At 41.6% G+C, this 12,988-nt stretch overlaps 1 protein-coding gene across 5 annotated transcripts in view; it reads right to left on the bottom strand.

Annotated features, from left to right (window-relative positions):
* The window catches only part of fgf2 (fibroblast growth factor 2), a 178,228-nt gene extending 165,560 nt beyond the window's left edge, over positions 1 to 12,668 (bottom strand). Inside the window, exon 1 of one of the 5 annotated variants that reach the window (XM_072256127.1) lies at positions 11,913 to 12,668. In XM_072256127.1, the coding sequence (XP_072112228.1) occupies positions 11,913 to 12,099 (187 nt within the window). In that variant the 5' untranslated portion in view covers positions 12,100 to 12,668. The remainder of the gene's footprint in view (positions 1 to 11,912) is intronic. The other 4 variants (XM_072256129.1, XM_072256131.1, XM_072256130.1 and 1 more) reach the window with 4 other exon arrangements.
* Between the last annotated feature and the right edge of the window lie 320 nt (positions 12,669 to 12,988).

Genomic DNA, 12,988 nt, shown 5'->3' with positions numbered 1-12,988 from the left:
GCTCAAAAGGATTGGGCAAACACAGACGAAGGCTCTAAGTTTTTGTTTTCCAGTTAGTACATACCTAGTGCATTGAGAATAGGTCCAGAGTTAGTAGTATGTTCTTTGTGTGAGATGTGGGATCTTTAGGAGACTTCCAGCCTCCCTGATAACTACATCTGCACAAAGTGAACCAAGTTGCAGCTACTTAGAGACTATTTTAAGGAACTACAGCTCAATGACCTTTGGGTCATAAGGAGGAATGAGAAGGTGATACTTAGAAGCTACAGGGAAGTAGTCACCCCCAAGTTGCAGGAGGTAGGTCTGTGTGACTCAGAAGAGGGAAAGGGAATAGTCAGCCAGTGCAGTGTACCTTCGAGGTTGTTTCCGTCAATAATAAGTGTACCACTTTGGATAGTTTGTATGGTGGCGGGGGGGGGGGGGGTGAAATCTATCAGGGAAGAAGCAACAGTGAGCAGATCTCTGGCACCGAGTTTGGCTCTGTGGCTCAGAAGGGGGAGAAAAGGTGAGCTGTAGTGATAGGGGGATTCATTGGTTAGGGGAACAGACAAGAGGATCTGGAGATGAGAACAATATTCTCCGTTGGATTGTTGCCTCTGGGTGCCAGGGTCTGTGACATCTCAGATAGAGTCCACAGCATTCTTCAGTGGGAGGGTGAGCAGCCAGAGGTCTAGCCCACTTCGGTACCAATGACATGGGTAGGATGGGTGACGATGTCCTGCAAAGCGAGTTCCAGGAGTTAGGTGCTAAGTTAAAGGACAAAACCTCCAAGTTTGTGATCTCAGGATTGTTACTCGTGCAACGTGTTAGTGCCGCCAGAAATAGGAAGGTCATGCAGTTTAGTATGTGACTAATGAGTTGGTGCTGGAGGGAGGGCTTCAGAATTTTGGATCACTGGACTCTGTTCCAAGGAAGGTGGGACCTGTACAGAAGAAACAGGCACCTGAATTGGAGGGGGACTAATACTCTAGCAGAAAGATTTGCTTGTGCTGCATGGGGGAGGGTTTAAATTAGAGGTTCAGAGAGATGGTAACTAGAATGCCAGAACAGATAGTGACTGATTATGGAGAAAGATGTTGCTAAGCCTACAAGGTCAGGAATCAAAACGTTGAGCATGGTAGGACTAATGTTCTGAGCTGCATATATTTCAATGCAAGGGGAATTGTAGGAAAGGCTGAGGAGCTCAGGGCATAGATCAGCATGTGGAATTATGACAACGTAGCCATTACTGAGACTTGGTTGCAGGAGGGGCAGGACTGGCAGCTCAGGTGTTCCAGGGTTCCTTTGTTTTAGATGTGATAGAGCTGAAGGGATTAAAAGTGGTGGGGTGTTAATACTAGTCAGGAAAAATGTCAGGGCAGGGCTCATATAGCAGAGATGGGTGAGCTCATCTACTGAGATTATATGGGTGGAACTGAGTAATAAGAAAGGTATGACCACATTAATAGGATTATATTATAGACCACACAACAGTTCACAGAATTTAGAGGAGCAAACTTGTAGAGAGCTCACAGACAAGAAACGTAATGCTGTGATAGTACATAATTTTAAATGTCACATATTGACAGGGCCTACCACAGTGTCAAAGGACTAGATGGGAAAGAGTTTGGCAAATGTGTTCAGAAAGTTTCCTTAATCGGTACATGGAAGTCACTACTAGAGAGACTGTGATACTAGATCTCCTCTTAGGGAATGAGGTAGGGCAGGCAACAGAAGTTTGTGCAGGGGAACACTTTGCATCTGGTGATCATAATGCCATTAGTTTCAAGGTTATTATGGAAAAGGATAAGTCTGGTCCTCGGGTTGAAATTCTAAACTGAAGAAAGGCCAATTTTGATGGTATCAGAAAGGATTTGGCAATTATGGATTGGAATAGGTTGCTTTCTGGCAAAGATATACTTGATAAGTGGGAGGCCTTCAAAAGTGAGATTTTGAGAGTACAGAGTGTGTACGTTCCTGTCAGAATAAACGGTAAAGATAACAGGTTTAGGGAACCTTGATTTTCAAGAGATATTGAAGCCCTGTTCAAGAACAAAAAGGAAGTGCACAGCAGCCACAGACAGGCAGGAACAAATGATATTTGAGGACCATAAGAAATGCAAGAGAGCTGTAGAGAAGGAAATCAGAGGAGCTAAAAGATGACACGTTTGCTCTAGCAGACATGAAGGATAATCTTAAAGGTTTCTACAGATAAATTAGAGCAACAGGATAGCAAGGGACAGAATTGGTCCTCTGGAAGAGCAGAGTGGTAATCTATGTGTGTGCCAGAAGGGATGGGGGAGGATCCTTAATGGATTTCTTGCATCTGTATTTCCTCCTGAGATGGACCCAAAGTGTACAGACGTGAGGAAATGCAGCCACGAAGTTTTGGACCCTATATGGATTACAGAGGTGGTGTTTGCTGTCTTGAGTCAAATTAGGGTGGATAAATCTCCAGGATCTGACAAGGTGTTCCCTCGGACCCTGTAGCAGGCTAGTGCAGAAATTGCAAGGGCCCTAACAGGGATATTTAAAACATCCTTAGCCACAAGTGAGGTGCTAGAGGATGTGTGGATAGCTAATATTGTTCCATTGTTTAAGAAAGGCACTAAGAATAAGCCAAGAAATTGTAGGCCATTGAGCCTGACACCAGCAAAGAGAAAGTTATTCGAGGGTATTGTAAGAGACCAGATATGAGTATTTGGATAGACAGGGACTGATTAGGGATAGTCAACATGGATTTGTGCGTGGCAAGTCATGTCTAATCAAATCCTGGAGTTTTTTGAGGAAGTTACCAGGAAGGCAAGGCAGTGGATGTTGTCTACATGGACTTTAGCAAGGGCTTTAACAAGGTTCCAGATGGGAGGTTGTCAGTCACTGGGTATTTAAGACGGGTCGTAAGGTGGTAAATTGGATTAGACATTGGCTTCATGGAAGACACCAGACAATAGTTGTAGATAGTTGCCTCTGACTGGAGGCCACTGACTAGTGGCATGACACAGGGATCAGTGCTGGGTCCATTGTTTGTCATCTATATCAATGACCTGGATGATAACATGGTAAACCAGATCAGCAAATTTGTGGTTAGCACCAAGATTGGTGTAGTGGACAGCGAACACTATATTCAAAGATTGCAGTGGGATCTCGACCAGCTGGAAAAATGGGCTGAAACTGATAGATGGAATTTGATGCAGACAAGTGTGAGGTGTTGCATTTTGGGAGGACCATACAGGGCATTTTGGGAGGACCATACAGGGCACAGCCTACTAGAGGCCATGGGTTAAGGGTAAAAGGTAAATGTTTAAGGGGAACCTCTTCACTCAGGGTGGTGAGAGTGTGGAACAAACTATCAGCACATGGCAGATGCAGGGTCAATTTCAACACTTATGAGAAATTTGGATGGGTACATGGATGAGAACGGAATGGAGCACTATAGTCCAAGTGCAGGTCGATGGCTCTAGGCAGATTAATGGTTCAGCATGAATAAGATGGGCTAAAGGGTCTGTTTCTGTGCTGTTGTGTTCTATGATTCTAATCCTATTGTCAAATTCCTAACTACCCAATATCTAATTCTGGTTTCTTTGTTACCCAGTCATATTGATTTATTTCTTAACTTTTACATTCTCTTGAGTAATATTCTCACTTTACCATTAACTATTCCATTGCCACTTTCACCAAAATAAATCTCAGTTTCTGTCCTTACAAATTGAACCATATTCATAGTCTCCCTTTTCTGTTCCAATATTTTCCAGCTCCCTAGATGAAAAGCCAAATTTCCTAAACAATCATTCCGGTGTCATCCCTACTACAACTTCAGAACTGGTCTCAGAGGCATTAATGATTTCCCATATCAGTATGACAGAGTTAACTTATCCCTCCTTATCCATCTCAATGAGTCTGGAACCTTTGATCTGAGTGAACATACCAGCCTCGAATGTTTTCTCTGCATTCCAACTAGATGGGAATGTTTTGACTTGGCTTAATTTTTAATCAATCTGGCCATAACCAGAATATCACTTTCAGTACCTTTCTTTATCGTAGCCAGGAGCTCCAAAGTTTCACCCATTTCTCAGTTACCCACTGCCCTTTAGTAACACCAACATCTCACTTCAACTCTGGTAACTTCCAGCTTTACCTCACCACCAGTCTTGAAAGGATAAAACCAGTTGGGTTGGTATCTGAAAAAAGTAGAAATCTGCCAAAATTTACTTGGAAGATCAAAGTTACTACTTTGTTCCACAATACATTGCATTCTCCAGTCACCATCTATCCTTCTTTGCAAGGTCTAAAACTGAACGAGTCTATTAACAACATTTGACACAAGCCTCAGAACATAGACATGTTATCAAGAACAACTACTGTCCGCTCCATAACGACAACCAGCTCTTTCACAGATGCTGCTTGAACCAAGTTCTTCAAGTTCTTTTTAAATTGTGATTCTGCTACTTTGACTCTTCTGTTGTTGATACAGATATTCTTAGCCACCCGCACCCTCCCTCCAACTGAAGTACTTCTACTGAAACTAATTTTATTCAATAATTACAATTGTTTTTGTTATCTTTTGAGTTATGTGGATAAAATCGGTCAGGAGGATGTCAGATCACGGGCAACAATATATTGAAGCAGAAGGCTAATTTATGGGGGATGCAATGATATAATGTGATAATTGCAAAAGGACTTAAGGAAAGTTAAGTGTTTTTGAAGGAGGTCAGGTCCCCTATTTTATATTGCCAACCTGATACCAGAATGAAGAAACACCTTTTAGTCTTTAAAACACAATTGAGTTCACTGTATTTTTTGAAAGGCAGAAATGAGTTTCAGCTAATTAAGTGTTAGATTGGGTAATGCTGGCTTTCAGGCGATGAGACACATTCAAGTGAGGTAATTACATATCCCAAATTTATCACCTGAATTCCCAGATTTTTCCTCCCAACCATTTAATCTAGTCATGTCCCTTTGCAAGGAATATATTTCAAATTGATAGGAAAAAGGTGTGGATATACTGTATATGGACACTTTTTAAGAATGGAGTGATACTGTAGAATAAGGGTAGAAATGGTGAATGAACATACAGTGGATTTGGTTAATCGGGGCAACCCCTTATTTGGGACAATAATTAAAGACCAAAAACTAAGAAAATAGCTGGGGTTCCCTTCAATATTTGGGAAGTTAGCTGTTGCTGAACAGTTTCTAACTAGCATTAGTCATGTGCACTTGCGTGGCTGTTAGACTCGACACCATGCTTACAGCAAACACTTTTTAAATAATTCTATGTTTGTGTTCAAAAAGCAGTATTGTTTTCACTGATACTTGGATAGAAATAAGCAGCAAGATAATTCAGAACTGTTTTGCTCACTATGGTTTCAAGCATTCAGGACTGGAGATACCAGAAATGGCAATTAGACATGAGGGAGCGAACAGTTTTTAAAATAGCGTCAGTTGTGTTTGTATTATCCATTTGGGTCAATGGACACCAATTCAAAAAGCAGTGATTTTTGAATTTTTTTTTTTTATTTTGACTTTATGGCCTACCTTCATTACCTTCCTGAATAATCTGGAGTAGGTGCCCATATAGATTTTGTTCAATTACAGTTAATCAAAAGAATCTTCCAATTAATTCTTCCATTGATAACTATTAAGAACCAATACAGTTTTATAGTACTGTAGTATATCGGTAGTGTTCTCATTTGTTCTGCATTTCATTTAAATGCACAATTAGTTACTCAACTAAATGGTAGTTTGCCCTTATGCCTTTCAACTATTACTTTGAAACCTGCGCTAATTTGGGCAGCCACTTAATTGGCGTATAATGCACTGGTTCCAATTAACCAAAACCTACCACATTTCCATTTCAATTTCTATGTGTCTGTAATAGGGAAATTGCTCCCTGTACATCCAAGCCTTAGACACACATTAACAAACCAGTGGTGCTAGTACAACCTGGGGAATATTACTACTCTTGCCTCCAGTCCAAATAAAATAATCTATTATTATGTTCGCACCCACTGAGCCACTTTTCTGTCCTTGATGCTACTGCCCTCAATTCTATCTTCATGACAAACCGAACATGCTCAAGTCCTTTATATATCTTTTTTTTTTTTTTTTAAATGACTAACTGAAACCAGATGCTTGTATCTAAGAATTCCTGAAGACACCAATTTATGCATCTACACCGTTGATTTAGCCCAACAAAATTTAGTTAGGAGCTATCGTTTTGAAGTTAATGACAAGGAAAGGGATAGATTTGATTATACATGCCAATAAATGGTTAAGACTCAGACAGTTGGCAGCAAGGATCACCGCTGCACCAGTGGAGAGGACCAAGATGTTATAGTCAAAGGAGGAAGAGGAGTGCCTGCAGGACTGGTTGAGTTGGTGAACTGGACAATATTCAGGGATTTATCTTCAAATCCGAATGGATAAACCACAGTTGTCACTGACTTTATCAAGACCTCTGTAGATGAGTGTGTGCCTTTGAAAATATACTGGGTGTACCCAGACCAAAAGCAGTGGATGAACCAGGAGATTCAGGAGAGTCTGCTGAGGGCTGGATCTGTGCCATTCAAGACCGGTAATCCAGAACTATACAAGAAGCTCAGGTATGACCTACAGAAGGCTATTTTAATAGTGAAGAACAATTCCGATTGAAGCTAGAGATGGAATTGGATGCACACCAGCACTGGCAGGGTTTGTGGACCATTACTTCCTACAAGTTGAAACCTATTATCATGAATGACTATGAAGCTTCACTCCCAGATCAGCTCAATGCCTTTTCTGCATGTTTGATGAAAGGGAAAATAAAACTAGACTTGTGTGAATCCCTGCAGCATCTGGTGACCTTGTACTCCCCGTCTCAGAGGCCGACATCAGAACATCCAGCGTCAGTGATTCCTCGCAAAGAGTCAGGCCCTGGTGGTGTATCCAGTAGGGCACTGAAAACCTGTGCCAACCAACAGCCGGTGGTGATCAGGGACATCTGCAATCTCTGCCTGCTGCAGTCAAAGGTTCCCAGCTGCTCCAAAAGAGCAACAATCATACCAGTGCCCAAGAAAAGGAGGGTGAGCTGCCTCAATGACTGTCACCCAATGGCACTTGCATCTACTGTGATGAATTTGGTCATGGCCAGAACCAACTCCTGCCTAAAGCAAGCACTTGGTTGTTGTTGTGGTACCACTCAACCAGAGGATCCATCTCATTCCTGGGCACCTCTTTGTCACCATTTGAAATTCTGCCAATAATAGTTGTCCCTAGCAAATTTATAGATTGCACTTGAGTTGTGCCTAGCCACGGAGTCGTGGGTGTAAAGAGAGTACAGCAGTGGGCTGAGCACACATCCTTGAGGCAACCAAGAAGGAGATATTATTTCTGATCCATACTGACTGTGGTCTCCCTGTGAGGAAGTTAAGGATCCCATTGCAGAGGGAGATACAAAGGCCAAGTTTTGGAGCTTGTCGATTAGTACTGAGGGTATGACAGTGCTGAACAGGAGCTGCAATAAACAGCAGCCTGGTATTGGTATTGTTATTGTCCAGGTGATCCAAGGTCAAGTGGTAAGCCAGTGAGATTGCATCTGCTCTAGACCTACTCTAGCCATAGGCAAATTGCAGCACATCCAGGTGCTTGCTTTAGGCAGGAGTTGGTTCTGGCTATGACCAACTTCATCACAGTAGACGTGAGTGCCCTTGAGTGACAGTTATCAAGGCTGTTCACCCTCCTTTTCTTGGGCACTGGTATGATTGTTGCCCTTTTGGAGCAGCTGGGAACCTCTGACTACAGTAGGCAGAGATAGATGTCCCTGATCACTACCGGCAGTTGGTCGGCACAGGTTTTCAGTGCCCTACCAGATACACCATCAGGGCCTGACGCCCTGCAAGGAATCACTGACTCTGGATTTTCTGATGTTGGCCACTGAGACGGAGATTACAGGGTCAACAGATGCATCAGGGATTCACACAAGTCTAGTTTTATTTTCCCTTTTGTCAAACATGCAGAAAAGGCGTTGAGCTCATCTGGGAGTGAAGCTCCATGGCCATTGATGACGTTAAGTTTCATCTTATAAGAGGTAATGGCCTGCAAACCCTGCCAAAGCTGATGTGCATCCAATTCCATCTCTAACATCAAATGGAATTGTTTTTACACTCAAAATCAGATTTATTATCACCGGCATGTGATGTGAAATTTGTTATCTTAGCAGCAGCAGCTCAATGCAATACATAATATACGAGAAAAAAAAATTTTTTTAAATATACAAGTAAATCAATTACAGTATACATATACTGAATAGATTTTAAAAAGTGCAAAAAACAGAAATAGTGTATATTAAAAAAGTGAGGTAGTGTCCAAGGGTTCAATGTCCATTTAGGAATTGGATGGCAGAGGGGAAGAAGCTGTTCCTGAATCGCTGAGTGTGTGCCTTCAGGCTTCTGTACCTCCTACCTGATGGTAACAGTGAGAAAAGGGCATGCCCTGGGTGCTGGAGGTCCTTAATAATGGACACTACCTTTCTAAGACACCGCTCCCTGAAGATGTCCTGGGTACTTTGTAGGCTGGTACCCAAGATGGAGCTGACTAGGTTTACAACCTTCTGCAGCTTCTTTCGGTCCTGTGTAGTAGCCCATCCATACAGACAGTAATGCAGCCTGTCAAACACTCTCCACGGTACATCTATATAAGTTTTTGAGTGTATTTGTTGACATGCCAAATCTCTTCAAACTCCTAATGAAGTATAGCCACTGTCTTGCCTTCTTTATAACTACATCGATATGTCAGGACCAGGTTAGATCCTCGGAGATCTTGACAACCAGGAACTTGAAAATGTTCACTCTCTCCACTTCTGTTCCCTCTATGAGGATTGGTATATGCTCCATCATCTCACCCTTCCTGAAGTTCACAATCAGTTCTTTCATCTTACTGATGTTGAGTGCCAGGTTGTTGCTATGGCACCACTCCACTAGTTGGCATATCTCATGCCTGTACACCCTCTCATATCCACCTGAGATTCTACCAACAATTGTTGTATCGTCAGCAAATTTATAGATGGTATTTGAGCTATGCCGAGCCACACAGTCATGGGTATATAGAGAGTAGAGCAATGGGATAAGCACACACACCTGGGGTGTGCCAGTGTTGGTCGTCAGCGAGGAGGATATGTTATCACCAATCCACACAGATTGGGGTCTTCCAGTTAGGAAGTCAAGGATCCAATTGCAGAGGGAGGTACAGAGGCCCAGGTTCTGCAATTACTCAATCACAATTGTGGGAATGATGGTATTAAATGCTGAGCTATAGTCGATGAACAGCATCCTGACGTAGGTGTTTGTGTTGTCCAGGTGGTCTAAAGCCATGTGGAGAGTCATACCTGAACTTCTTGTATTGTAATTTATATGCCAGTGATATTAAACCCAATTCTGAAGAATAAAGCAAGGCTCATTGAATTAAATAACAGGCAATCTTCCTGTGTATTACATGTAGACCGGCTTTTTGCAAGTGCTTCACCTCCATATTAGTGTAATTCTACCTCTTCAAGTAGAAGTATTTATTTGACTTTCACAGCTTAGGAATACCACTCTAAGTGAACCATCCCTTTCCTGTTCATTAACTTCAAAATTTCCAATGATGCTGCCTGAACTGCTGATTTCCTCCAGCACTTTGTGTGTGTTGCTCTTAACTTCCAAAAGATGGCTCCTAATTAAATTCTGCTGCACTAGATCAATGGTGTAGATCATAAATTAGAGTCTTCAGAAATTCTTAGATGCAAACATTTGGTTGAAATGGAACAATCATTCAAATGAAGCAGGCTGAGGTTGACAGCGTTGTATGTGGTCCAGTGGAGCTGCAGTCACATCCTGAATGTGGTCAATACATTGCTTCTTATTTGGTTTGTGGTTGCTGTCGTATATGTCCAGAAGGTTGTGAAGCTTATTCCCTTTCAAACCAAAACCAGCAGAAATGCAGTACCCTGTTAGTATGGAGATTGCTTAGGAATTTAAAAAGGCACAAATTTATTAATTCATGTGACAAAGCTGACAGAATTACAGCCATTTAGAACTTACTTTCCATCAAGCCCCATATATTCTCACAGCATCAAAATATTTTCAACCTTCTGCATGCAACTCATGATACATTAGCATTCAAGGACAAAATGCCAGCAACTGAACCTCCCTGTATAATTAACTTCTAAAAGAAAACGGAGGAAATTTTAAGCACATTTCTTATTTCAAACATCTCATTAATCTTCCAATAGGTTTGTCTGTCTAAATTCATCTGCAGGATTATTACCAGGTACTGTATTAATCCAAAACAAAACCAGAATACCAGATTTAGCATGGGTCAGGTTTGCTAGGAGGCCTGAAATGCCATCATAGCTGTGCACTACAGTAGTGATTAAAAATGATATACAAATTCGATTTAACCAGAACATTTTCCAAATTAAAGTAAACACATTCTGATTTAAAGAGAATCCATCTGCATTTTAAAAAAACTTCAGTCTGCTCCCAAATCTGGAGATTTCCAATACAATATAATACATGCTACAGCCACTTCAGAAAAAAAAATTTTTTCTCTTAATCTTTGTATGCAACTCTGAGTTCCTGTTCTATAATAATGGGGGTACAAATAGGAGAAAGATGAACATTCGGGAATGTTTTCTACGTAATGTTAAAAAACATTGCTCCACCACTACAAAAATGATACAAACTTATTTCAGTAAGATCACAGAGGTGAAGGGTAACCATTCCACGACCCACGGAAGCAATCAATTTCAAAGAAGGGCGAACAGCTTGTTATAATAAAGGAGACCGGAAAATGCTGAAAACAAGAGTAACTATTTGAATATTAACTTCGGATCACCCTCCCTCAATCTGGGAACAAAACCTTGGTAAAGTGCCTTGCTAAGTTACTTCGGTGCATTACAGCGCACCAAGGCATACCTATATTGTGTCATTTTACATGGCTGACACGAACGTTGTAAAGCCACAACCAGTTACCAACTGGAAATTCTAATTACTTCATTGCGACCGCAGTAAATAGGATAGGGGAAAAAAGTGAGGGAGATGGTAACTATTAACGTGTTGCGTAGTATTTCAATATTTAAGCAATCAACGTGTTCGACCAATCTGTACCGCCACTCTAACAAATTGAAAGCACGATAGTTTGTGCAAATCGAAGAGACCCCCCACACTCTTTCTTATTCATCCTAGTTGCGCAAGTCTGATTCTCCAAGAATTGTACTGCAAGAAAATTACTTACCGCGTTCAAAGGACGTGACAAAAAAGCAGCGGAATTAAAGAAGTGGCATTTTCTAAATTTGCATTAGATTTCGCAAAGAGAAGTTTAATAGGAGTGTAAACTAACATCGATGACAGATTTAAATATTCACAAAGTAGTTTTGCAATTCCATACCTACTTTTACTAACTTTTTTTCTTCGGATGAAGAGGGACGAACCTCTTATCCACAAAAAAACTGGAAAAGATTTGGCTAAAGATGGACAGAAAGTCCACAGGATAGTTGTGTAATATGACCAAAAAAACACGTCGTCTCCCTCTCTAACACTTCATAACAGCAGCCAGGAAAGTCTAAAACTGTATCCCCCCCCCCCCAATATACCATCCTATTTGCCAAGCGACATTTTATGAACTTCTTGGGATGTACTATATCAAAGAAACCATTTGGGAAACCGGAAGCCTCACAATTGAAACAAATTTTTATGATATTTCTTCACGTCACTGTATGACAATAATTAACAAATTAAAATTCAGAATTAAGACAACTAAATCACTGAAAACTATCGTACATAGTTATGTAGTATAAAAATTGGAAACAAAACAGGATTGAATTACGAAAACATGGCAAGGTGACAATGGATCCCCAGGTCTACCAATAAACAGTATCAAGGATTCTACAAGAGCAATGTTAATGGATTCTGCATACTTACTGTTGCCATCATTCTTCTCGCGGGTCCCATCAACTCTGCCATCCGGCAAGATCCTCAGGAAATAGCCGCCGTTCTTACAATAGAGTCTCTTGGGTTCTTTGAATGATCCCGGGGGAAAGGGGTTGCCGCCAGTATCAGGTAGTGTGGGCAGGGTGCTGACCCCTCCTGCTCCCGCCGCTGCCGCCATGTCGCAGGCTGCCTCGAACTCCGGCTGTCCCCGCTCGGCTCCACTCAACCACGGAGGTGCTCCTCCTTTCCCTTGACCCTTTCTCGAAAGTGACAGCCCCTCCTTCCACCTACTCCTTCAAATAAGGCGCGACACGCTCAATAAATCAGTCTTCTTTCCTTCACTTCTTGCTAAAACTAAAGTCCCCCACCCACCCCCTCAAGTTTTCAGGCTATCCAACCACAAGGAATGATAACAACTTTATGATAAGGAAAAACGGTTCAGTCCATCACTTTGCAAAGGCTTTCTCATCATAATGCCTGACATTTGGCGGCGGCGGCGCACACACACACACACGAGTAAGTATGTTACTGTGAAAATGGAAACGTGACAAGCTGGAAATATCTACTTTCCGACAAACTCGGTGCGAACACCCCAAACAGCCACGCTCCGCTCCCAACTGCGTAGCCTGGCGAACACCAACGCGCACGCGTACATGTAAGAGCCAACATCAAGCGGCTTGTTCGGCCAAGCGGTTTTAAAGGTATAACTTTGCTTGCGTGGCCTGGCAAGGACTTTGTCCAATTCCAAATAGTAATTGAAGAAGCGTTTGTTACAATCTGTTTACACTGATCTTGCCAAGTAAACAGAGATTGGCTGTTCTTTAAGGACTGAGCTTTAAAATAAATATTTCTAATTATTATTTGTAAGTAGTGGCTGACCTCAAGTATTTTTGAAACTAATTCAGTGTGACCTACAAGAGAAACTATGAAAATGACGTCATCTATCACATGCACTATGAAAAATTGGCAAGAGTTAAAACGTTGACCCTACACTAAATTGCCCAAACACCGACGTCAAGTTGTTACAGTAAGCAAAGTATAAATATACCAGATATTTCATCATATTC

Source organism: Mobula birostris, chromosome 4 (assembly GCF_030028105.1).
Source record: "Mobula birostris isolate sMobBir1 chromosome 4, sMobBir1.hap1, whole genome shotgun sequence".
NCBI lineage: Eukaryota > Metazoa > Chordata > Chondrichthyes > Myliobatiformes > Myliobatidae > Mobula > Mobula birostris.
Note: the sequence above shows the minus strand (reverse complement) of the source record. Positions and strands in the feature narration are given on the sequence as shown.